General features: G+C 46.1%; 1 protein-coding gene across 1 annotated transcript; it reads left to right on the top strand.

Moving 5' to 3' along the window:
- The first annotated feature begins 55 nt into the window (after positions 1-55).
- GOSR2 (golgi SNAP receptor complex member 2) lies at positions 56-18,195 on the top strand. Its single transcript, XM_045525897.1, has 6 exons — positions 56-143; positions 7,167-7,231; positions 8,700-8,808; positions 9,658-9,790; positions 12,147-12,287; positions 15,386-18,195. Exons 1-6 carry the CDS (start codon positions 115-117, stop codon positions 15,545-15,547), a joined length of 639 nt encoding a protein of 212 aa, XP_045381853.1. The 5' UTR covers positions 56-114; the 3' UTR covers positions 15,548-18,195.
- Positions 18,196-24,849: the final 6,654 nt, after the last annotated feature.

Here is a 24,849-nt window from a genome sequence, read left to right as displayed (position 1 = left end):
CAGCCCTGGACGGTAGGGGAGGAAGGGTCCTGCGACCGGAAACCGGAAGCCGGAAGGGGGGCTGTGAGGACGTGTTTCGAGGAAGCCAGAGCCGGGACTGGCGCGGCCGGCGAAATGGAGCCGCTGTACCAGCAAACGCACAAGTGAGGGTCGCGGAGGGGAGCGGACGGGGACTAGGCTAGGCGAGGCCGGCCCCTAGGGCAGGGACCTTGGACGTCTGCCTCTGTAGAAGCCGAGTCCTTCCGCCGGGGCACTGCCAGGGCGGCTTGAAAGTGCCGAATCCGTTGGTCAGCCGCGGACAGTGGGGCCCTGCCTGGGGCCCAGATACGTTGGGCAGAGGGCTGCTGAGGTCTGCAAGTCCGTGACCACTTGCTAGGTAGAGTGGGCTGAAGGGAAAGCAGTACCTGCGCTTTGTCCAGCACCTGCCAACTCGGTGCTTTCGGTTGGTGAGCTGGTGGGGAGACACGGAGAAGTAGGAGACACGGCCCCTGCTGATAGGACTTCACTGTTCTGTTGGACAGTCAAGGCACATACGAAAAAAGTATTTTTATTCCTATCTGACTTACGCTAAAAAACGCATTTTTATGGTACAAAGAAATTGCTGTACAAGTAGCATTTACTGTTATTACTTGTTAATCATATCTGGTTACAGGTTACCTTTAAGGAAATCAAATTTTGGGGTAGCTTCTCTTAACTTAAATTCCTAGGTAGTTCCTTTATTTATGTTGTCCTTCGTTTTTGGAACTTGCTGAGATATGTTGTTGGGTATGGTGATAGGGGCCATACTTATACTAATTTTTTTGAAAAGCAATTTTATGATTTTTTTATTGTAAAATATACACACAATATAAAATTTTACCATTTTAACCATTGAGTGTACAATTCAGTGACAATAAGTACATTCACAATTCACATCACCACTATTTCCAGAACTTTTTCATCCGAAACAAAAACTCTGTACCTATTAAACCATTCCTCCCTTCTAGAGCCCCTGGTAATCTCTTCTACTTTCTGTCTATAAATTTACCTATTCTGTATACCTCATGTAAGTGGAATCATAGTGTTTGTCCTTTTGTGTCTGAATTATTTCACTTAGCATAATGTTTTTAAGGTTTATGTTGTAGCATGTGTCAGGACTTCATTCCTTTTTATGAGTGAATAATATTCCATTGTATATACCACATTTTGTTATCCATTCATCTGTTTTTTTTTTTTTTTTTTTTTGAGACAGTCTCCCTTTGTTGCCTGGGCTAGAGTGAGTGCCGTGGCGTCAGCCTAGCTCTCAGCAACCTCAAACTCCTGGGCTTAAGTGATCCTACTGCCTCAGCCTCCCGAGTAGCTGGGACTACAGGCATGCGCCACCATGCCCAGCTAATTTTTTTTTTATATATATATTTTTAGTTGTCTATATAATTTCTTTCTATTTTTAGTAGAGACGGGGTCTCACTCTTGCTCAGGCTGGTCTTGAATGCCTGACCTTGAGTGATCCACCCGCCTTGGCCTCCCAGAGTGCTAGGATTATAGGCGTGAGCCACCGCGCCCGGCCTCCATTCATCTGTTGATGGACACTTGGATTGTTTCCACCTTTGGCTATTGAGAATAATGCTGCTGCCAATTCTGGTATACAAATACATGTTTTAGTTCCTGTTTTCAATTTTTTGAGGTATATGCCTATCCAATTTTAAGAACGTTCACATTTGTGCTATGTTTCTGTTCTGATGAAAACACTTAAAATCATACTCCCAGGGCGTGGAAATGAAATAAAATAGGCACTCAGCCTCCCTAATGAATTGACAAAAAATGAAATGTTTTGGAGTGTTAGGAATGAGAGGATGATGATCGTCTTACTATTTTATTTTCTAAGTTGATGGGTTTCTTTCTTTTTACGTTGGCAATGAAGTGTTTGATTTAGTTGGGTGAAAATATAAAACCTACTTTGTAATGACAGAATTTGCTTTTTCACTGGGATGTCCTCTTCTCATAAAAATTATAGGAAGGTACTCAAAACTAGTCGGTGAGTCATTGGGAAAAGGAATGAAACAGAAAATTATGCACATGTTACTAAGAAAGGGCAGATCTTTTACAGTAGCAAGACACGGTTGTCTAGTAGTGCCTTAAAGTTAATGTTATGTATGATCTTATCTGGTTAGTTAATTTGGTTAAAGGACATTTCCCAGAAGGCCAGGGACCCAGTTTATTTTCAAGAATAATTTTGTTCAGAGAGTCTCTGATTGTACCTGTTACCAGTACAGCAAGTAGCTAATTGCAGAGAAATCTGTGTAGCTCAGAAGAGGAATATTAAATGGTGTCTCAAATAAGATTTGTGGAGTATAGATGAACTACTTGCCTCTGTAGGCCTCCAACAACCCACCTCGGACTCTAACAGGGCTTGCCAACTTTTTCTGTCAAGGGCCAGATAATAAATGTTTTAGGCTCTGTGGGCCTTACAGTCTCTGTGGCAACTGCTGAACTCTGCTATTTTAGCAGGAAAGCAGCCTTAGACAATATGTAAACTAATTGATGTGCCTGTGTTCTAATAAAATTTTATTTGTAAAAACAAGCAGAGGGCCACTTTGCCCCACCACTATTAGGCCCTCTACTACCCAGTCACTTAGTCATTCAATGAGCATTTGTTGAGCACCTACTATGTGTTGGGTACCATTCTTCGTGCTGGTAATACAGCGCTGCCCTCAGGGAGTTTACTTTCTTTTATGCTGCATTATGTTACTGTGTGCCTTTCCTCTCAACTGCTGAACCAGGAGTGGGAGTTCTGGTTCTAGACTTCCTTGCTTTGTTTTCCTCATCTGTAAAACAGTAGTTTGGGCTGGTGAAACTGTAAGGCTGCTTTCAGCTCCATAATACTGGTGATTGAGTGTCTTTCAGAGGAAGCACAGGGAGTCCTATGAGCACCAGCGATTAACTTTTGCAACTTGCAGAGATTGATGGTTGTAGCTGAGTTGACACAACAGTAACTGAACATACTAATTTTACTGGAACTTTGAACCCAATTTATGATTATCTCTTGTCATGTTCCTGAAAGTACATTGTAATTAGATCAACATTTTAAAGTTAGATATCTTGAAAATTCCTGATCTAAACAATGAATGAATGAAAAAATGATGAAAAACAGAATAAACATTTTATACTTAAATAATATTTCATTAAGATGAACTTTATAGAGGAGCTAATAGCCAGGCTTCTATTTTTGAGAGCCCAATGGTTGTAAAGGTGCCCACATTTGTTGCCTGTGTCATCCAAGATCAGTCCCCTGTCCTAGACCTTATCTCTAGAGATTCTGACTCAGTGGGTCTGGGACACAAGAAGCTGTATATTTCACAAGCTCTCCAGGTTATTTTGATGGGCAGCTGGGTTTAAGATCTATTATTACCTTATCTCAAGACCAATTTTTCCTGTTTCGATTTTGCCCTCTGATGGGGTAAAGGCTAAATGTAGAGAGGCAAAGTGGGTGAAATGAAAATGACGAGATAGTTGCCACTACTTTTAAGTAAAAACAGCAAACTTATGTGATGCTGTGTAGGTTACACAGCATTTTCATATGTATTTGGATTTATAACCCTTTAAATAGTTGTTAGTACCCCTGTTTTACAGTTCAGGAGACTAGGTACCAAGGAGTTAAATTACTTGCTCAAAGTCCCTAAGCTTGTACATGGTAGAGCTAGACTTTCAACCCAGACCTTTCACCTCCAAAACCTTGTTTTCTGCTCACAGTGGTCAGAGGCAGCATCGATGCAAAGTGAGTGTGTATTATGGGGGAGGGGAGGTATGGTTTGATGGACTTTTAAAAAGCAGTTCCATTTAAAAATTCTTTCTACATCTTCTCTGAACCTTTTTTAAAAACAACAACAGTGACCTTTGCTTTCTTGCTACTAATTGTCTGCTTGGTTATATTGTCATCCAAGCCCCCCATGGACCATGCTAGACAAGGCTAAAATTTCTTTTTTCTAATGTCCACTCTCCCAAGTCATACTTGTGTATCTGTCACCTATTCCTTATTGGCTTTGAGTGTGTTGTCTGAATTCCCAGTTCAGTTTGAAACTGATTTTCTACTTGGCATATTAGTAGTTCCCACTCTGCCATTCATACTTGCTTTGTTGTATTACATTTATTTCTTAGGATGAAATGTAGAGATTGGAATACTTTATTGGCTATATCTTCTCTAATTCATTCAAAGCAAATAGAAATTGGATGGGAAACGTCAGTGGATTATGGGCCTGTACAAAAGTGCTTTGATGAACATTCCTGTCATATATGTCTCCTCCTTAGTGGATGCCAGAATCTCTCTAGGACATATTTCTAGAAGGAGAATGCTGGGTCATAGGATGGAGGCATATTTTTTTTATTTGGTTCTACTAGTTATTTATTATCAGAAAGCTATTAAAGTGTTTTAGAAATTTATAATCCTAACATCCATGTATGAGGGTTCGAGTCTCCCTATATCCTTATCAGTGTGTATGTTCTCAGTCTTTAAAATATTTGTCAGTTTGATGGGAAAAACATGATGTCATTGTTTTTTGAGGCTTTTTTTGTTTTTGTTTTTGTTTTAGAGATAGAATCTCACTCTGTCCCCCAGGCTGGAGTGCAGCACCATCATAGTTCACTGTGACCTTGGATTCCTGGGCTCAAGTGATTTCCTGCCTCAGCCTCTCAAGTAGCTAAGACTACAGGCATGCACCACCAGGCCTGGCTAATTTTTTAGTTTTTTGTGGAGACGAGGTCTTGATATGTTGCCCAGGCTGGTCTTGAACTCCTGGCCTCAAGTGATCCTCATGTCTCAGCCTCCCAAAGTGTTGGAATTGCAGGTGTGAGCCACTGTGCCTGGCCAATGTCATTGTTTTTAATTTGTGTTTTCCTAGTAAAGTTGAGTGTCTCCATGTATTTGTTGGCCATTTGTGTTTCCTTTTCTGCCATTTGCCCTTTCACCATCTTTTTAAAAATTGCTGTTTGACTCTTTCTGATTTGTAGCAATTCTTCGTATGTTCTGGACATCAGTTCTTTATTATCTGCTGCAGATATCTTCCAGTCTGTGCCATCTTTTTGTTCTTTTTTATGGTATCTTCGGGGTAAAGAAGTTTTTTGTTTTAATGTAGTCCCACTTATCAGTCTTTTCTTTTGTGGTTTGTGGGTTGGGGGGATTGGTTTTTGTCTTATGTAAGAAATCCTCCTTGAACCTGAGATCATTTATGTACGCCTGTATTTTCTTCAGAAAGTTTGAAAGACTTTCTTTTTACATTTAGATTTTAAAACATCTTGAGTTTATTTTTTTGTGTTACCTGAAGTGTCTTTTTTCTATATGGATAACAAATGGGGCTGTCAGCGTTTATCATAGTCCATTCTTTTCCAACTGGTTTATGTCACCAAGTTCCCAAATATGTGGGACTGTGTCTGGCCTCTATTCTTTCCTCTTGGGTCATGATTAGGGTTTGTCTTTACTTGTCCATTTGAACCTGCACTGCTCCTATATTGTTTTAATTATTGTGGCTTTGTAATAAGTCTTAATAGCAGACAGGACAAGTCATTTCTCCTCATACTTCTTCAGAATTGACTTGGCTATTCTTTGTCCCCTTCCCCCCACCTTCTTACTGTGTTGCTGTTCCTGTTGATAATGCCACCAGCCTTCAGATTTGTTCTGTTAAATCACTGAAAATTTACATCACAGCCTATATCCAGACCTTCAGTGAAGCCTGAATTCTCTCCATGGGTGCTGCCATCCAGCCTCTGTAGCTGTTCCCACAGCTGCCCTGATCCACACGTCGGTCACTTCACACTGCACTCTCCCTTGAGCCCCCACATCCCCCATCCCAGAGTATGCTGGGCTTACCTTGCTGAAGCAGCAGTCTGGTCTCTTAGACTCTAGTAGTGATTTCTAGCTGCTTCTCAGGGCTGCAGGTCTTGTCTAGGAGTCATTTGACAGCCTACCGAGCTGCTTCTGGTGCCCTAGGTCATGTTTAGAGGCCACAGGGAAGCCCTGGGAAAGATTAGACACAAGTTGAAACCAAATTTGGGTGCCTGGTTGGCACTGGTAAATTTGGGGTCATGGTTTATAGAGCTCACAGTGGAGGAAGGTCACTCACCTTTCCCTGCGGGGTTGGGGCTGATGTGAGAGCTCAGCAGGCCCCCTTCACATGGGATCTCATGTGGGGAGACCTCCTCCATAGGCACCAGAAGGCAGTTGTTAGGGCCAGCATGAGCAGTATCCCAAGGACTGATCATGGGGGACCACTAGGAAAGGTTCTGAGGGCGACCTTGGCCAAGCCCTGGGAAGCCTCCAGAGAGTACTCTAGGGCCTGATGTCTGGGACCATGCCGGAGGTTCAGGGTACAGTGTTGCATTTCCAAATGACATGGCAATCCCTCTGTATTGCCAGGGAAAGATGTTTACCAAATAGGAGATCCCTATCTTTCAGGGCCTTCCTCTGAATGATTTCCCCCAACTAATCGCCTCATCTCCCTGTCCGCTCTGACTCTCTTGCAAGCAGGCCAGCCTGCTTATAATCCACATGACATGTCTTGCATGCCTTTTTCATACCATTTTTTCCCCAATCTTCCTTTACCAAATTATTTCTCCCTTCAAAGTGATGCTCAGAAGTCCCTCTGTCCACAAAACTTCCCAGCTTCCCCTTTCCCGGCCTCAGCCCTTCTGTTTGCTTTCATAGCTCTTCAGCTTTCTATTTGTTTACACTGATGTGTGTTGGTTTTCTCGTAAATCTTCCCGGGGCTTTTTCATGTCTATCTGGCCTGTCATTCCTAATTACATTGTTTCTCAGGGACAAGGATTAAATCTCCCTTGCCCTTTGACTCTTCCTAGTACAGACCAGTGCTCTGCACATTGGGTCATAGAACAGAGTGTAGGATTGGCTGGGTCCAGTTTGAGGTTTATCACTTGCTGTGTGACCCTGAACAAGTTACATAACCTTTCTGGGCCTCAGTCTTATAAAATGAGGATGATGGTAGTAGTTTAATATTAGTGTTAAGATATTAGGATCCATGCCAGAACGTGTAGCCTAAAGTGCCACATACAAATTTTACAGTTCAGTGATGCTGTCAATTTAAATCAGTTACATGTTGGCATCAGAAAAATTGTCTTTCCTGACTGAAGCGCTGTTGATTACTCCTGTCTCACTCATTTCCTCCCTCTTCCTTTGATAGGCAGGTCCACGAGGTCCAGTCTCGCATGGGATGCCTGGAGACGGCAGACAAGCAGTCTCTGCCCTGTGAGTAATTAACTATGGAGACCAGAGTCCTTTCTCTGATGACACGGTGCTAATGGGCTGGGTTTCCTGACTGCGCTCTGCCTCCAGGGCTTAATGATTCAGCGTGGAATGAGTTTTGTTGTTAGGGCGGACAGAAAGACCCCGTGGCAAAGTCACTGATTTCCTGATTGTGCCCTTTGGAATCCCACAAGTCTTATCCCCCATTACCCCTCCACTCAACCTGACATGGCCCTATGGGAATGGAGGCTCTTTCCTCCATCTGTCTTAATCTAATTACCGAGTCCTTAGAGGAATGTACTCCATAAAAATTCAGAGATGTTTAACTGGAATTGGCCATTTCTTCTGAGCTGAGAACTGTGGCTTTTTAGGAGGATTATTCAGAAACAAAGAGCAATATTAATTAGTTTAGTTCCCACACCATGGTTTCTTCTGAGAAGCATGCTGTTTTTTTGGTTTTGGGATTTTTTTTCTATTCTAAGAAAAGGTCCTTTTTCTGAGTCAGCTGTACAGACACCACCTGCAGGGGCTGTCTTCCCCCTTCACTGCTCGCCTGTCACCAGGCCCTTTCCTCCTGTTCTCTTGTGTCTCCTTTCACAGCTTCAAAAGCATCCTTTCTCTTGGTTCCGCTCCCCACCTTGTTCTAATCTAAACTGCCTTTGTTAGCTGTGGGCGCAAAGGCCTAGAAGGGGCAGTGTCACTGTTGTCACTTCCTTAGGGGACAAGAAGCAGTCTGGCTGCTTTCTTTTGTGCACAGTTTACTTTCTTTGTTAATTGGACTTTGTTTGCCTTCCCAACAATCTCATTGTCGTGTGATTAGAAATGGAAAAGAGGTCATTTTGACCGTCTTATCAAAAAGGATAAGGAAGATGACTGTTTATCATCTTTTTACCTCTGTGGAGTCTTTCCCGGGCCTTCCCTATTGGTTTTTGGTCTATTTTGGGGACTCCAGCATTGCTCAGCCCACCCATTCTTACAGAAAGCTTAAGGGAGTGCTTCTCTGTACGTTTGACATACTAATTTTTCCTTTCCTTTGTGCTTTTTTTGTTAACCTCATTACTGTAGGGACTTCAAATGGCAGTCTTTGTACTAGGTATTTATAATCCATGTCTGAGAACAGTCTCAAAGGAAAAGAAACCTATATCAGAAAATTTAGCTTAAAATATTTATTTGGACAACGTTTAAATGTTCATTTTATTTTCTAACTATAGGAAATTTATTTGTACAGATTTACCTTTAGCTTTTTTAAAAAACTGGCGTTGTTATGGTATGACCAGCTGTATATGGTTTTTTTAGAAGCATTTACAGTGTACCCTGAATTTTTTTCCATTCATTAGTGTATACATTTTTCTCCTTTTGAAATATGTATTTTCTAGTTTATCAGATATGGAAAAAATATATGTGATTTATCATTCTAATTTAAGTTCACTGTCTCTTTTCCAGCAATTATTCTTTTTTCTCTTTTGTGCAGTAGTAGAAAACGAAATCCAAGCAAGCATAGACCAGATATTCAGTCAGCTAGAACGTCTGGAGATTTTGTCCAGCAAGGAGCCCCCTAACAAAAGGCAGAATGCGAAACTGTGAGTATTGACCTCTGACATGGCTCTCATACCCTAGGTCCGTCAAGACAGGTCTTTGGCAGGGGGGCTGTAGAATATTCTGTAATATTGAACAACTGAGACTGTGCAAAGATAAAGTTCCCCAAAAGGGTGCTGTTATATCTGAGTGATAACCCCTCAAAATAAAAAGCCTATGAGGTTTGTGGCATGGAAGCCTTGTGACCGCTTACCTCTTTGGTGTCATTTTGAAATATTGCCTCCAGTGCTTTTTTCTGACCAGGTCCATGGCTGCTTGAAGCCTAATGCTGCCAAGGAGTTTTGTTCTGCTCTTTGGCTCCCACTGGGTTCTTGGGTTGAAATGAAATCTTGATCTTAATCACTTCAATCAGTCTATTTATAATGAAATACTGATCTAATGTTTGATACTCCACCATGAAACTAAAATGAAACCACCGTCACCACCTCCACCCCCAGCTCCTGCTTCCAAAAGGTTCATGAAACTTCACTGATGCTTTACCTCAAAGATGCCCTTGGGCTTCTTTCAGGGGAGTGATATAATCCACAGAAGGTCAGGAAGAGGTCAGCTAACCTGCTTCCTGTCACCTGTTCCCTGTCATGCATCCAGAATCAGAGACCAGCAGATATTTAAGTAAAGCAGCTAGAATCTTGTGTGCAACAACCTCACTTTAACCACAAGCTACTTCTTTACTATCAACACCATTGATCAAAATCAGATCTCTTGGGGGATAGTGTGGGGTAGTGTAGGGAGAAGTCAGGAGACATCGTCTTTTCCTGAATACACAGCCTGGCTGCCTCAGATTGTGCTGGCCTGGGTTTCTGGAATTTAATCTCTCTCTTTATCAATTCTAGTCGTGTTGACCAGTTAAAGTATGATGTCCAGCACCTGCAGACTGCTCTGAGAAACTTCCAGCATCGGCGCCATGCAAGGGAGCAGCAGGAGAGACAGCGAGAGGAGCTTCTGTCTCGTACCTTCACCACTAATGTAAGCCAGGCACGTGGTGGGGGTCTGCAGGCACTTGGCACATCGTGGGGGCTGGAGCTCAGGTCTCTGAGCTTTGTCTTTTTCGGGGCTGTCTGAAGCCTGCTGATGAGAGGGAAACCGACTGAAAATGCCAGTGGACTCTGCACCGCCGCAGATGCTAGACCTAGACAGGCAATCTCTTTCTCTAACGCAAAAACCTGAAGAGGAAGCAGTTAAAATGAAGAAATGGGCAGAGGTGAAAATTACCTGGTTGGACTGGTCTGTTGCAGAGAGGTGGAAGTTCACATGGTAGAAACGTTTTTCTCATCAGGTAGAGACAGATGATTAGAATTTAGACCATTTGTAGAGAAGGCAGCATTTCAAAGCTGCCTTCGGGCAGTTGCCATTGTGCCGTGTATGTGTGTGGTTCCAGTGTCAGATGCATTGAAATGTTTTTGCCCCAGTCTGAGCAGCAATTTGGAGGAATTTGTTAACAGATGTTTACGGTTAGATGGACTGCTTGACCTAAATCTGTTTGAAAATATGTTGGTTTTCGTGTTTGATTTCTTAGAACCCATTGTCCATGCCCTTTAATTGCAATAGTATCATTTCCTGCACATGGTTGTAGAACGAACTGGCCTTTCTCTGTGTCCTGCATAACCTATTCCACCGAATGAGATGGGTTTTGGTTTTTTGTATTTTGTTTTTTACAGAGAGGTTTATTTTCTAAGAGATGTTAGCTTTCTAAGCCTGTCATTAGAATTCATATCATTTCCCACTGTGCAGATGTTTAACTCTTATTGCTACATCCGTGCTCTGCAGTAAATTTCCCCAAGCGCTTCAGAATGTGCCTACATAGTTTTTGTTTCTCCAGAGTAAGCAGTCAAGTCACAGTGTTTAACAATTGAAAAATATGATGAACTGTAAGACACACTAAGAGATGTTGTATGGGCTTTTCATAGTTATGATGTTATATTCAGGCCTTTCTCAGGGCAAGGATGATTGCTTAGGATTATTTTTGTTTCTTGCCAAAATAACGCTGTGCATACAATAGGCCCTTAATAAACATTGGCTTGCCAAATGAAACTTACTCCTGGTCACTCTATGATCTGGAGCTCTGATACATTTTTCTGAGAGATAATGGCCCATCAGCCCTACCCTTACAGATGGGAGGGTAAGAAAGATTTGTATATAAATGTCATTCAATAAGTGTTTGTCAAATAAATTAAGAGAAGTCTCTAATTGATTCTTTCAAACCTTAGAGTCTTGTGACCCCACTGAGCATTGGCTGTATGCAGAACACTATTTAAGGTGCTAAGAGTAATACATATGAGAAAATTAAAAGACATGATTCCTGCCTGTGAGAAGCTCCCATGTTAGCAGGGATGATTGAAGCGTACACATGAAAAATGATTCTGCATTTGACTGGCAAAGAAAAGATGGTTTAACCACTTTATGACAATTGAAACAGCACGACATGGCAGGAGAGTTTGTAATCATCCGGAGGCAGGAAAGCAAAGAGAACGCTGTTTTAGCTGGTAATGCCTTGCTCCTGTCTACCAGCCACTTTCAGTGTAAAATTAGAACCACCAGGGTTGCTTCTTTCACAGTACAGTTAGGAGGACAGGCCTTGCACTCAGGACCCAGATTCTTGCCCTGCTGAGCTCTTACCAGCTGTGTCATCTTGGAAAAGTCATTCCACTTCTCTGGGCATCAGTTTCTTCATCTGTAAAGTGGGGATAATTGGAGTAAGTATTTCAGAGAGTGGGGATTCAGTGAGTTCAGGGCGATGAGCCTGTAAAGCAGAAAGCACTGGATCAGGATTAGTTTTTCTCTCTTCATTTCTTTGGCAAACTTTTCTTGCCTGCTCAGGAGAATAGTCTCATCCTAAACACTGTGAGACTTTCAACAGAAACAACAGTTCTATCCTCAGTCTCACTCAGTCTCCTTGGAGAGATAAGCCATAGACAAAATAGCTAAAGAACAAAAGCGAACATTTAATACTGCTTTAAGGGGAAGCCAAGTAAAGGAACATTTGGAACAAGCCAGGTTAGAGAGTAGTCAGAGAAAGCCCTCAGGAGAAACCCAATGAGGTCTTGAAGGAGTAGTTTTTCCCATGCAGGGATGATACAGAGGCAGGGTTAAAGAATACTTGTGTGGCAAAACTCATTTGGAGAGTGACAAATCCGAGGCAAGTTCCTCCTCTTCTGTGTGAACAGAGGCCACCCCAGATTGTTGCTTTTTCTTAGTTAGGGTCCTCTGATTCTTGCACCATCCCTCTTGCTGTTCTTCTGGCTTGGCCTTGGCCTGAGGCAGTCAGCCCCCGGGAGACGACTAGTAAGCAAAGTTAATCAAGTGCCTGCATTTTCTTTCACAGGACTCTGAAACCACCATACCAATGGATGAATCCCTGCAGTTTAACTCCTCCCTCCAGAAAGTTCACCACGGCATGGATGACCTCATTGGAGGCGGGCACAGTATTCTGGAGGGACTGAGGGCCCAGAGACTGACTTTGAAGGTGGGATCCCTACTGGGGGACAGGGAGAAGGCCTCTTGCTTTGGCCTCATCCCACAGTTTGGTACCTGTGTTTACATTTTGATTACATGTCCCCAGATTGTGATACTTTGATGACAAGACAGAGCCTTTGAGTTTGGGATCCTTCCTGTTGGAGTTGAGTTATTGTGAGCCTAAAAGTAACCAGGTCCTTTGCCAGTGCTTGGAACAAACCATATAGTGGCCTCTCTTGGTTTCTAGATCTTTTCCCATGTATTGAACTTGTCTGAAAGTGACTGCTACCGCAAGGGAAATCAATGATAGGCTGAGAAATTCTATATAGAATTCACTCTTGTACGAATGAAGACCTGACTGTAGTTTGGTACCTCACTCTAAGGTGGTTTTCCCTTAGGGTCCCTCTTGTGGGCTGCCTTATAACTAAGACCTTTTTGTACTTCAGTAACTGAATCCCCATGGGTGGGGTCTTAGGGCTGCCTGGTTGATGGCAGTAAATAGCTTCTAGAGCACGTGGTGATGATCCCCAGTGACTCCTCACTCTCTTTTTAGCCATGGGTATTCCTAGAACCCCTGCCCCGTTGGCACTGCTGAGACTCGAGCTAGCCCCTGGGAGTGGTTTACAGAAACATTACACAGACTCTGATGTCAGACACGGTGTTTCAGCCTCAGCCCTTTTCCTGTATCAACCCTGATGGATAATGGGGTGTGGGCTCTGCCTGTTATCAGGGTGTGGCTCCCTGTGAACGAAGCACTCCCAGCCACTGAGCTGTGAGAAACAGTCACTCGGAAGCGTGAGCTTTATCTTAGTTTTTCTTGGACCATGTTGAGCCTGTCAGCTCCGCAGGACTTCGGTACATTTCTGAACAGCCCCTGTTTTACCAGGGAGAGGGTCAGGCAAGTGCAAGTGACACTCGCCTCCTGCTGATAGTTGCGGTGTTTCAGATGGCCTGAAAGGGTGGTCTCTGGCAGCCTGCTGGGTGGGCCCCTTTCAGTAAGAGCCACCTGCGGTGATCAGAACTGATACGTTTTGATTAGCCTGCCCTCTCTTTAGGAAACTGCTGCTCTCCTTCCATATCTCTGAAAAGCAGTAGAGCCCTTTTAGGACGACACTCTGTGTCACACTGATGAAGAGCCAGTGGGGGTTAGAGCTGATTGTTAAGGCACTTGTTAGCTTCCTGCTGAAGTCTGGCAGCACCGAGAGAGTCCACGCACCTTCCGCCACCCACTCTGTTGTCAGAGGTGAAGTGCTAGGAGGCTGTCGAGGTGCTCGGGGCTTGAGACCTGAGGGTTCTAATTCCATTTCCTCTCCGCACCTACTACTGCCTGGCTTTGTCTCTTGATTCCCTCTACCTGTCTCCCACCCGCCCCTGTCAGGGAACTTTCCGCCTAAACCATTTGAAAGGAACATAGGAGAGGGCACGAAGGTGCTAGGCTGAAGCGCTCTGCTGTGGGCCAATTGTGGTAGAAAATGAATACACTTTTTGACATTTATGGTCGTTTTTAGGTGATTTAGAAGCTTGATCCTTAACCTCACACGGTGATGAAATAATTTGCACATTCAGAGCCAAGCAAGACTTATTTAGCAAGAGTCTCATGTTTACTGTCACCATCATGGAAAGAAAACATTTCTCTGGTTTCTTCTGACAGCCGTCAAGTTTGACTTGAGATCTCTCTTGATGAGGCTTGTTAATTGTTGTCTGGGTGGAATGTAGGCTTTGAGTTCCTGTCCATAGCGCCTCGTGGTGTCTCACTCCCCCGCCTCTTCTCTCAGTTGCTCATGAATTTGAGTTCACTGAAAAGATGGATGTGGGCGGGGCGTTAGGTTAGATGCCATCCATCCACGTGAGTGCAGTTGGTGTTGTCTGTGGGAGTAACCCAGGGTCTGCACACCACTACTGTGCTTGCTACTTCATGAGAAATTAGATATGCGCGAAGATGAAAATTAGAAAACCCTGAGGAAGGGCAGGCCAGATGGTTTGGGCTTTTGGTTTAGAAATAAAATACCTTTTGTTTTGGTGGTGGGTGGTGACATTCATATTAGGGGTTTTAGGTCATTATGTTGGTATTTCTGTCTTTCCATCTTTTCCCACTTCAAACCCTCTCATCAACATGGACTTGGGCCACATGTTGTACTTGGTAGATTCCCCGAAGATTCTACTCTACAAAGTGAACAGGTTGGTATCAAGGATTATTGGAGCTAGGGAGCCACGAGAAAGGTTTTTGATGTTGCATTTTTAAAATATAAGCTATTTTAATTTTAAATATTTTTCCTGAGGTATAATTTACATACAGTGAGGTATACAGATCTTATTTGGACAGTTCAGTGAATTTTGACAAATACATACAGCTTTTACTGACATTCCTATCAAAGTACGGATCACTTCCATCAACCCTGAAATATCCCTCATACCCCTTGCCAGTCAGTCGATCCCTCTCCCTCAGGCAACCACCGTTCTAATTTATTTCACCATAAATTAGTTTTGCCTGATACTGAACTTCATATAAATGTATTCATACTACTCTTTTGTATGTGGCTTCTTCCTCTCAGTAGCGTTCGGAGGTTCGCTGACATTGTTGCATGTTTAGTTACATGTTAGTAATTAGGTGATCTCTACTGCCCAGCGCTGGCTTGTTGTGCAGATACAGTAATACCATAATTTGTTCATTCATCCTCTGGCTGATAGACACCTGGATGGTTTCTAGTTTTTAGATGTTCTCCTATATGTATCTCTAGAAGCTTTATTGTAGTTTTGGCTTTTATATTTAATTCTATAATCCATCTCAGTGTTATACTATTTTTATGAACATATGTATATGTGATATATAATGAGATGCATGTGCATTATATGCTACATATATGTGATATATCGGCAGTCATTCCAACACCATTTGTGGAAAAGACTTTTCTTTCCCTGATGCATTGCTTTGGTACCTTGATCAAAAATCAGTTGGCCATATGAGAGTGAATCTATTTCTGGTTGATGCTGTGTTCTGGGCGTGACCAAGAGAATGTCTGTTGGTGAAGCTCCATCTGGTGATGACATTCACCACCCTTGGCAAAGCTAGTTGATCTTTGTTTTTCTTTCTCTTCTCATCTGCTCCAGGGGACTCAGAAGAAGATCCTTGACATTGCCAACATGCTGGGCTTGTCCAACACAGTGATGCGGCTCATTGAAAAGCGGGCTTTCCAGGACAAGTACTTTATGATTGGTGGGATGCTGCTTACCTGTGTGGTCATGTTCCTCGTGGTGCAGTACCTGACATGAGCCAGCCAAGCCCAGCAGCTGAACAGCGTTCCCGCTGTGTGCAAGGGTGTGTGAGTGTGTGTACATGGAAGAGAGGGGGGCTCATAGGCCACCTTTTGAAATGTGTGCCTGTCTTAACTGTGAAGACACTTGGGAGTGATTGTGATCTAGATTCAAACATGCTCTGTTTTCTGTGACATCTTGGAGGGGGAATTAGGGCCACCAAGATGCGTGGTGCTTAGGAAATGAAAGAAGTCCCTATTCTCTCTCTCTCGCTCTCACCCTCACTGGGGAAGGGAAAGAATGGCTTTGGTGGCTTTGTCCACAGAGCTGGTGTGTATCCGGGGAAGGCTTCGACACTGAGCCTTGTATGCAGGACTCTCCACACTTCCACACCTTGTCATCATCTGGCCTTTCTGGCTCCTAATGGATAGGCTGTAGCAAAAGCATGAAGGAGAAGAAAGAGGCCTTCTTCTCCTGCAGCCATTATAGTAGATTGATTCATATGCTTTGCTCCTGGCCACCTCCCCTGCCACCCCAAATGACATGTAGATGACTAACTGCTAATACTCATCACCCTTCCCTGGGAGCAGCTACCTAGGGGAAACGAGGCATTGAAGCTATTGCTGATAACAAGTAAGATTTTCCACATTATATTTGTTGGGTGTTCCTCCTCTCTAAAGTGAGGCCAGTGTTATTCCCTGGGAGGGTTCGGCCTTGAGACTGAAGACTCTAATCACTGATTTTTTTCTAGTCCTTCATAGACTGGTTGGCTTTTAAGGTTCAAAGACTGCAGCTTGGTACCTGTGCCGGGCTTTGGTGGGCCTTTGCCCTTTAGAAAGTAGCTGTGAGCAAAGGTTAGTGATTTGTCAATTACAGTCTCATCTCTGGTTTTAGCATCTCTTAATTCTTTGACTCTCTTCTCTTCCTTGAAATATATTAGCACCTGCCATCTAAGCCCCCATTCTGCCAAGCCAGTATAGGCAGATACCACCCTGGAGACATCCCTGTATGTTTGTCCTTGTAACACTCTGTTTTCAGGGACCACAACCTTTTTCCTTCTCTGACCGGCCCTGGATGAAGGCTGTACCAATATCCAGTATATTGTGAAATTTATTATAAAGCCAGTCTGTCTTGAAGTCTATCTGATGTAATTACATGGTGAAAGTACCAGAAGGACCTGGTTAGTATATTTTCTCATTTATCACATGCCTTGCCAGCCTTGCCAGCTGTGGGCAGAGTAGCCTTATGGCAAGACATAAAATAACCCTCAGAATTCCCCAGAGGAACTGGAAATCAGTCAGTATTAACCCCACCTTTGATTGCCTTGCCCCACCTACTTCCTGTCTTTGTCTCTTGAACTATCTTCTAATTTCCCATCTTTTCTGTATGTGTTCCATTTCACATCTCTTATTCCCCTCCCACCTGTTTCTATAGCCATATTGGTCTCTTCAGACACATCTGTGACATATCTCCCCTTTTGGTGAATTTTTTTACTTGGCACAGATAGTTAACATGAGTTTCCTGGGTACTAACTTCACACTTTTGGTCAGATAGGATCTCCATTGCTCCTACCCCTCTGGTCCAAACAGGGGCCCTAGATTTCCATGGAAGGAGGAATCTGTGATCCCTTCTGCAAAGGGTTGAGGGCCCTGCCAGAGTGAAAACAGTAGCCTGGAGGGTGCAGAGGGTTGCAGCACCTTCAAACCTAGATCTAACTTTGGGGTGGCATAGTTTGAAATTTTCATCGCATCAGTACCCCTGATCTCCCAAGGCCTACGCACAGGGCTCTTGGCAGTCCATAAAATAGATTTTTGGACCACACAGACCTGGCTGTCCTGTCCTCTGGGTACCCAAGGATCCTGCCAGACAGCACACTTTGGAGGAAGGTATGCAAGGAGCAGCTGAGCCATTTGGATTTGAACTCTGTGAGGCAGAAACCATACCTCCCAACCCCTCCCTGCATTGGCTGATACGACGTCTTTGCAATGCATACCTGCGCATTTCCACACTTTATAGCAATCATTGGCCTCGATGAGTTTTCATGCTGTACCTTGAGAGCCAGTTTCCCTTCTTTGGGATAAAAATCGTGAAGGTAGTTTGTGGGTGTCTACCACCTGGGGCTGCGGAACAGCAGCCAGGGTGTCTGGAGGCCCAGGGGCACCGAGCCCATGTCGTCATGGGACCACCTTCCTTCACACTTTCAGTGTCCTGTGAGAAACACACCTTGGTCTAACTGGGAACAACTGTCTCCACAGCCTCCAGTGTAGGGAAGGGTCCCAGGCCAGGGAAGGAGCACCCTCTAGTGGAGTCGGGGGTGAACTCTTGGGTTGAGCTGGTGCAAGAAACCCCAGTAGCCGGCCTCTGCCACCTTGTACAGGAGTTTGGTGTGCCTATTGTGGTGTAAAACAGGTGGGTTGTCAGGAGGGACTTGGGAATATCTTTATTACATGGACATTTACTCGAAGTATGACCACATTAAGAAGCCAAACTCAAAGACCAAGTAAGTAGAAGAGTCTTGATTTTATAGAAGACATCACTGTTGGGTTTTGTCCTATGTCATTTGCCCTAGTGAATTTAAGTGGGTTTGATTTGCAAATTTGGATTTACACCCATTGTTTTTAAAGCACATCAGTCGAATAAAGCTGAGATTTATTTTATTTAGAAAATTACATTTTGTAAAGAAATTTGACATTGTTATAACTCATGACCCCCTTCTTTCTGTTACCATGCCAGAGAGTCTCAAACACTGCTCTGTGGCCTGCTGCAGAAGCAGCTGGGAGACATTTTTAAAATTACAAATTCCAGGGGTTTCCCCCAGACATTCTGAATTAGAATTTTTTTTTTTAAATCTCTGAGGTGATTGTGATTCTTATGTTGGAACCACCAGTCTTCTAGACAGAAGGCTTCTGTCTTAATCAAAGATGATAGCATTTGAAAGTATATGGCAGACTAGCTCAGCATGTATGTGTGAAGAACAAAATTTGTCAAGTCCAAAATAACATCTTACTTGTTTATATCCTATCTCATTCCAGAAATGATTTGAGGAGACTTACAGGAAATAACTGAAACAGGGAAATTACAAAGAAATGAGAACCAAGAACAAATCAAATCAGAGTAGGATGTCAATACCAAGAAAAAGAGACTTAAATATAAGTCATAAAGCCCTACAGAAATGCTCTGGAGAACCCCTTATTTGGCTTTGAGCTCTAGCAGCCACAGCAGAGGCAGAAGCATGCTCTGTTGCTGTCTGAGTGTGAGGTGGGGTGACATACTTGCTTAGGGAAAAACGCACGTCTTTAACACTGCTGGCTTGCCTGTGGCCCTTACTGGAAGTCAAGCAGTTCTTTTCCTGGGTCCTTGCTAACCTCAAACCCTGGGTTAGGTTCTGTATTATCCCCTTTGTGCAGACAAGGGGGCTGAGCTTTAGTGACTTTCCAAAGGCCCCACAGGGAGTCCTGGAGGAGCAGGCCCCAGTGCCTAACCTTGTAACCACTGCACCGATTGTCACCCATCCTTCCCATGAGGTGCTCTGCTGCGGTGTGGGAAATCAAGAGGTGTGCAGGGGACCGGGGCGGTGAAGCCTGCTGGCATCAGGTATAAAGCTATAAGGTATTTGTTGCAGACCATTCAGACCTTAGTGGCAAGTTCTCTGTTCTGAAATAAGTTCCTAGTTGGAAGGGAGAGCATTTGCGGGACCTTCTCAAAGTGGAGGATGAAAGCTGTACTCAGGCCTCGCCACTAGGGGGCGACGTAGCCCTGTCTGTGGCTAGTGTGCCTGCAACTCTGCTCTGTGCCACAGGCCTGCAGTACTTAAAAGAGGAGGAAACAACTGCAGATTTGGTTGGGTCCCTTTTAGACCCAAAGTTACCTGTTTAGCAGTGGCTCTGGGCTGTTACTGGAGCTCTCAGCGTGATCACAAATGATCTCCAAACCCCCAGCTTGTTCTAAATCTTTAGCACACGGACGCGTTGCAAGTAAGCATGGAAGGCATTTCCTGAAGTGTGGTCATTTCGTCCCTCCTTTCTGTGTCCTTTCATGTGGCGCATGGGAGGGGGAAATGGGATGGCAAGGGGAGCAGAGGTGAGTCTGGCAGGTGCTTGTGCCCCTCAAGGGCAGTGGTTAAGTTCTCCACTGCAGAACCTTTGTGAGCAGTCCCTCCCAGCCCTTTCCCTGTGTCTCTCTAGCACAGGGTTCTCACCCTTGGCTGTGCATTGAGGTCCCCTGGTCTTACCTTGACTAGCTGGTGAATTGACTTGGGGTGCAGACTGGGCGTTGGGAGTTGCTCAGGGGATTGTAATGCACAGGTGTGGGCCAGAACAGCTGCTCTAGCACAAGAACATCAACCCAAGGCCAGGCCGTCCCCCTCTTGCCTTCCCTCTGGCTGCACCAGGGGAACCACTGCCCTAGACCAGCTGGGCCTTGGGGTGGAAGCCTAATTCTCCTGTCTGGTTTGGGAAGGAGCCAGATCCTTGGCCAGTGGGAACCCGATTGACACCTCTGCCTGCCTAGTAAAGCACCTTAGTGTGACAGGCCAGCCCTCCCACCGTGCCCTGCCCAGTGCTCCATCCTCCCTGGACTGTTTGCCTTGTTCTTTTGCATAGCTGCACCTTTGCACTAGGTGTTCCCCCCAGGGATGTGCCACAGACACCCCACAATCGCTTGTCACCTCCAAGAAGCCTGCCCCTCCTGGCCAACATACCTCATGACATGCTGCGCGTTTCCTGGGGAATGGTGGTCGCTCCTCACTGCAGGGATCTCTGTGCATCCCGTACACATAGAAGGTGTTTGGTAGCCCTTGGGTCAACAGCCAGCAAGACAGCACTTGAGCCCAGGCTGTGCAGGTAACAGAAATGGGTGCAATGGTCCAGCAAAGCTATTGTGGCCAGGCCAGGAGGAAGCCAGAAGTTTCAAGCCCGCTGATGCCATGGGCCTTGTGTTTATATGCCCTCAACAGCAGCAATGGTTACCGTAAAGGGAGCAGAGGCATGGGACCCCATGAGGAAAAATGTGTCAGCCATCACTGGGGAGAGAAGTAAAGTGACCAGCTTGTCTGGGTTTTAAAGCTGAATGTCCCAAATCCTGGTAACCCCCTCAATCTGGAGTAAACTGGTTGGTCACCCTAGATAAGCTAAAGGCTAAGACAGTCATGACTAATGCAGGCTACGCAGGGAGAGGTTGACTGTGGCCTGGGAGTCTGACTCCCTGACTTAGCAACTCCATTAGTGTGATCTCACCAGCCCCTCCTTCCAGACGCCTGTGACACAGGCTCCTGAGGAGCTGGCGGAGCCTCAGCCAGGCCCAGGAGGGAAGTCCGCCAACCTCCACAGAAGACAGGGATGACAGTACGAGGCGGGACATTAATCTCTATACATTCCTCCAGTGCCCAGCGCCATGTTGGCTGTTTCAGGGCAGAAAGCAGGAGCCGAAGGCAGCCCAGCCCTGAGCAGCTTGCAGTGACTGCAGAAGCAGGAGGCAGCAAGAAAAGCCCTGAACCCTGGACACAGAACCCGGCCTCGAGTCCCAGCCCTGCGCGGGGCATGCGCCTTCCCCAGCCTTAGCTTTCTTCTCCGAGAACTTGGCCACATCCTTTCTCGGGGTGGATGCAGGGCCCAGATTACCTAGTGTTCGTAGCAGACTTCAGGGATCTGAAGCAGTAATTCCCAGCCTTGGCCGGTCCAGGAATCACCTAGAAAGTTTAAAAACTCTTGATTCTTGGTCTTACCTGCAGAGGTTCTGAGCTGCTTGGTCTGGGGCAGGGCCTGGGCTTCAGGATTTAAACAACTTTCCAAGGAGGCTCCTCTGCAGCCCAGGTTGAGGACCAGCACTTGAAATGCCGTCCAGGTGTGAGGGGCTCTTACTCCTACGTAGCTGGAAGGACGAGATCTATTCCTATGAAACAACCAAGGCTGAGGGGTGACAGTTTAGAGCGGCTGTCATAGTGGGGTCAGTAACCAGAAGGGCTTCCCGTGAGAGGGCAAGGTGATGCGTGGGTGCGGATGTGTGCGCAGGGCGGCGGGAGTTGAGGGCAGGGCAGCGTGGGGTGGGCAGAAGCGCTACTCAGCCCTTGGCTGCCGAGGGTGGTGAGGGTGACCCACAGCACCCACGCTGCTCAGAGCCCGTCTGAGAAAGGGTTGCAGCTCAGAGGCCTGAGAAGCCCAAATCAGAGCCGAATCTTCCGTGGGTGGTAACTCATCGGAGAGGAACAGGCGTGGGCCGTCAGGACGGGCAGCGATTCCCCTACCTTCCCCTTTCCAGCCTGGGCGATGGGATCGTGTTCTTTCAGCCAACAAGACCACTTGGGCAGAGCCCAGCCTCTGGCCCCGCTAAACTCCTGGCCACCCCTGGCTTCTGCTAAGGGTTTCTCATACCCAGGGAGTGGGACCTCTGTAGGAGGGGAGAATAATCTGCCCCCAGCACCTCTCCCAGTTGTGAATATCACAAGATAAAACCCTAATCACTCCTGGGTGCTGTCCAAATTCCTGTTGCTATATGCATGGAGTGAGCGTCAATTTAGTGTCCATGGTGATTTCTTCCAGGAAACTATTTCGTTCCCCCCCCCCCCCCCCGCCGTGGCAGAGGGCAGCCTCTCTTACCTCAGTCCCCCAGAGCTGAAATCCAGAACGGCAGTTGTGGCCACCTCCTTGGGTGAGAAAACACCTTGGGATAAATTTTCTAAGATTACTTGTTTGGAAGGAACCACATTTAATTAAAGATGTAAGAGGCCTGGGATGTTCACTTAAGGAGAAAAATAGCTCATGCTAGTATTGCACACTTCTAACCAAAAGCAATTTAATAATTTTGAGAGATGTCATGAGGCACAACTAGGTGCCAAGCAAGTGGGATGGACACCAGAGGCTGGCGTTCAGAGGGCAGCGGTGTGAAGGAGGCTGCCTGGAGGGAGGACCCGCGCAGGCCGGGAGGGTGGAGGGGGCTTGTCAAAAGGGGAGCAGTGTCTGTGGGAAGATACGGAAGTGTGGGGGAAGCTGGAGAGGGGGAGATGGAGCAAGGCCAGGGGGCCCTGGCGCGAATGCAGGGGCAGGGGCTCTTAGCTGTCATCCTGGAACCAGCTGGGGAAGGATCTGAGCATGTCCTGGGTTCTGTGGACCCAGGAGCCACTGCTCAGGAAGAGAGGAGGGGTGCTGGGGCTCTGGCTTGCCAGTCTCCCTCCCAGGAGGGCCCAGCAACCTAGACTCCACCCCCACCCCCAACCTGGTGACACCACCATCTGGGCAGAGGCGTGGGAGGCAGAGGCTGGCACTGCGGCGTCCCCTGAGAGCTCCCCACAGCTCGCTTGCCTGGTGTGGACATGCTGACGAGACCTAGTGGAGAAGCTGTCAGTCTGGTGTGAGGTGTGGACAAGCTCCACTGTCCTGGGAGGACCCAACCACCGAGGACCTTGGACATGATCTTTTGAGATGCCACATAGTGTGGTGGGGTGGCAGGATGGTGTTTGAGATGGGCATGGCAGACATGGCTTGGAATCCTGACTTTGCCGTTTATTAGCAGCCTATCTAATAGGGAGGATTGGGCTCAATCACCCAAACCTCGGTTTCCTGTCTGTATGATGAGAATAATAGTAGCTATCTCATAATGATGGTTCACATGCCTGCACTTGAGAGCTGTCAGTCAATTTTTGTAAGGTGGCAGAAGACCTTAGGAAATTGCAGTCAGGTAGGCCTAGGTGTGAAGATCCGCTCTGCCCCTTAGCTGTGTGGCCTTGAGCAAGTCACATCACCTCTCTGAGCCTCTGTTCGCTTACCTTATAGAGATCAAAATGCCCCCTCGCAGGGTGGCTGTGGCCGGCACATGCTGCAGTGATGGGAGGTGCTTATGCACAACCCAGGACTCGGGATGGTAAATGAAGTTTTTTTGTTGTGGTTGCTCATTAGCATCGCATAAGACCTGGGTCTCACCCCTTCTTACGCGACTGGTGTGATTGTTATCAAGGATCTGGTACCCCCAAAGAAAGTCCTACAAGTATTAGCCGAGTAGACTTTATTTGCTACACGCTATAATGTTGTGCACATAAGACTGTGTTTGGCACCTAACACAACTGCCCACTCTACTTATCTCTACTTATCTGTACTTATTAGTCCTCGCTCGCTCTTTCTCTCTCAGCCTGGGGGTCCTCACATGTGAACGAGGGTGGTGATAATGGCCCACTTCACAGAACTGTGGTGAATCAAGCACGTGGGTCAATGAGGTGCCCTGGGCAGCGAGTACCAGAAATCCCAACTCCAAGCAGCTGAAGCAGTGAGAACTCATGGATCTGGGGCAGCCTGCAGGGCTGGTTGATTTAGGGCTCAGTGTATCATCAAGGGCAGGCTTGGGACTGCCTGGGTTCCCTGGGAGCAGTGGGACCCCAGAGGCAGGAAAGACTGGGTACAATGATTGACAGGTCGGTCAGTCGGTCTGGAATTGTCACTTGCAGTTCATTCATCTACTCTTTCAGTAAATACTGAGTACCCACTGGGCACCAGTCATAGGCTGGGCCTTGGAGTACAAACGTAATTCAACAGGGCCCCACCTGCATTAGTGATCTGTTGGTGTGTAATAAATCCCCACAAAACATAGGGGCTTACATAGCAATACTCAGTTGTTACACCTCAAGGTTTCCAAGGATCAGGATCGGGGACAGGGGATGGCTAGGCTAGCTCATCTCTGCTCCGTGATGTCTGGGGCCTCAGCTGGAAGATTCCAAGGCTGGGGAAGAGAATCATCTGACAGTTCACCGGCGTGTCTGATGTTTGATGCCACTGAGCCCTGGGCTGGAGCTGTCTATGAAACACCTGCACACGGCTTCTCCATCTGGCCCGGGCTTCCTCATGGCATGGTGGCTGGGTTCCCAGGGGGAGCGTCCCAAGGGAGAGAGCCAGGTAGGATTCCTATCCTTTTTACGAGCAAGCCTCAGAAGTTACAGAGCATCAGTTCTGCCGTACTCCTTTGGCTGTGGCAGTCACAAGCCCCCAACCTCTTCAGTAGAAGGAGTGTCAGTCACACTCTAAGCAGAGTAGGTGGGGTGGAATAAACACACAGGTGCAGCCATCTTTGGCAAACACGATCTGCCACACTCCCCTTGAGTGATGCACACGTCTCGCTGGGGAGACATACATAAGTAGCTCACAACAGGATGCACAAACTGTGTCACATAGGTACAAGGTGCTTAAGGGTGTGGCAGAAGCAGCATTTACCCACCCTGGGATACTGGGGGAGGCTTTTGAGCTGAATCTCAGATGAGTCAGACTCGAGCAGGTTGGAGCCTGGGAGGAAGGTCTCAGCAGAGGGATAGTATAGCAAAGCGATGAGCAGGGCAGGGGGAT

Source organism: Lemur catta, chromosome 15 (assembly GCF_020740605.2).
Source record: "Lemur catta isolate mLemCat1 chromosome 15, mLemCat1.pri, whole genome shotgun sequence".
In the NCBI taxonomy this organism is placed as follows: Eukaryota; Metazoa; Chordata; class Mammalia; order Primates; family Lemuridae; genus Lemur; species Lemur catta.
This window is presented reverse-complemented; position numbering and strand designations above follow the sequence as displayed.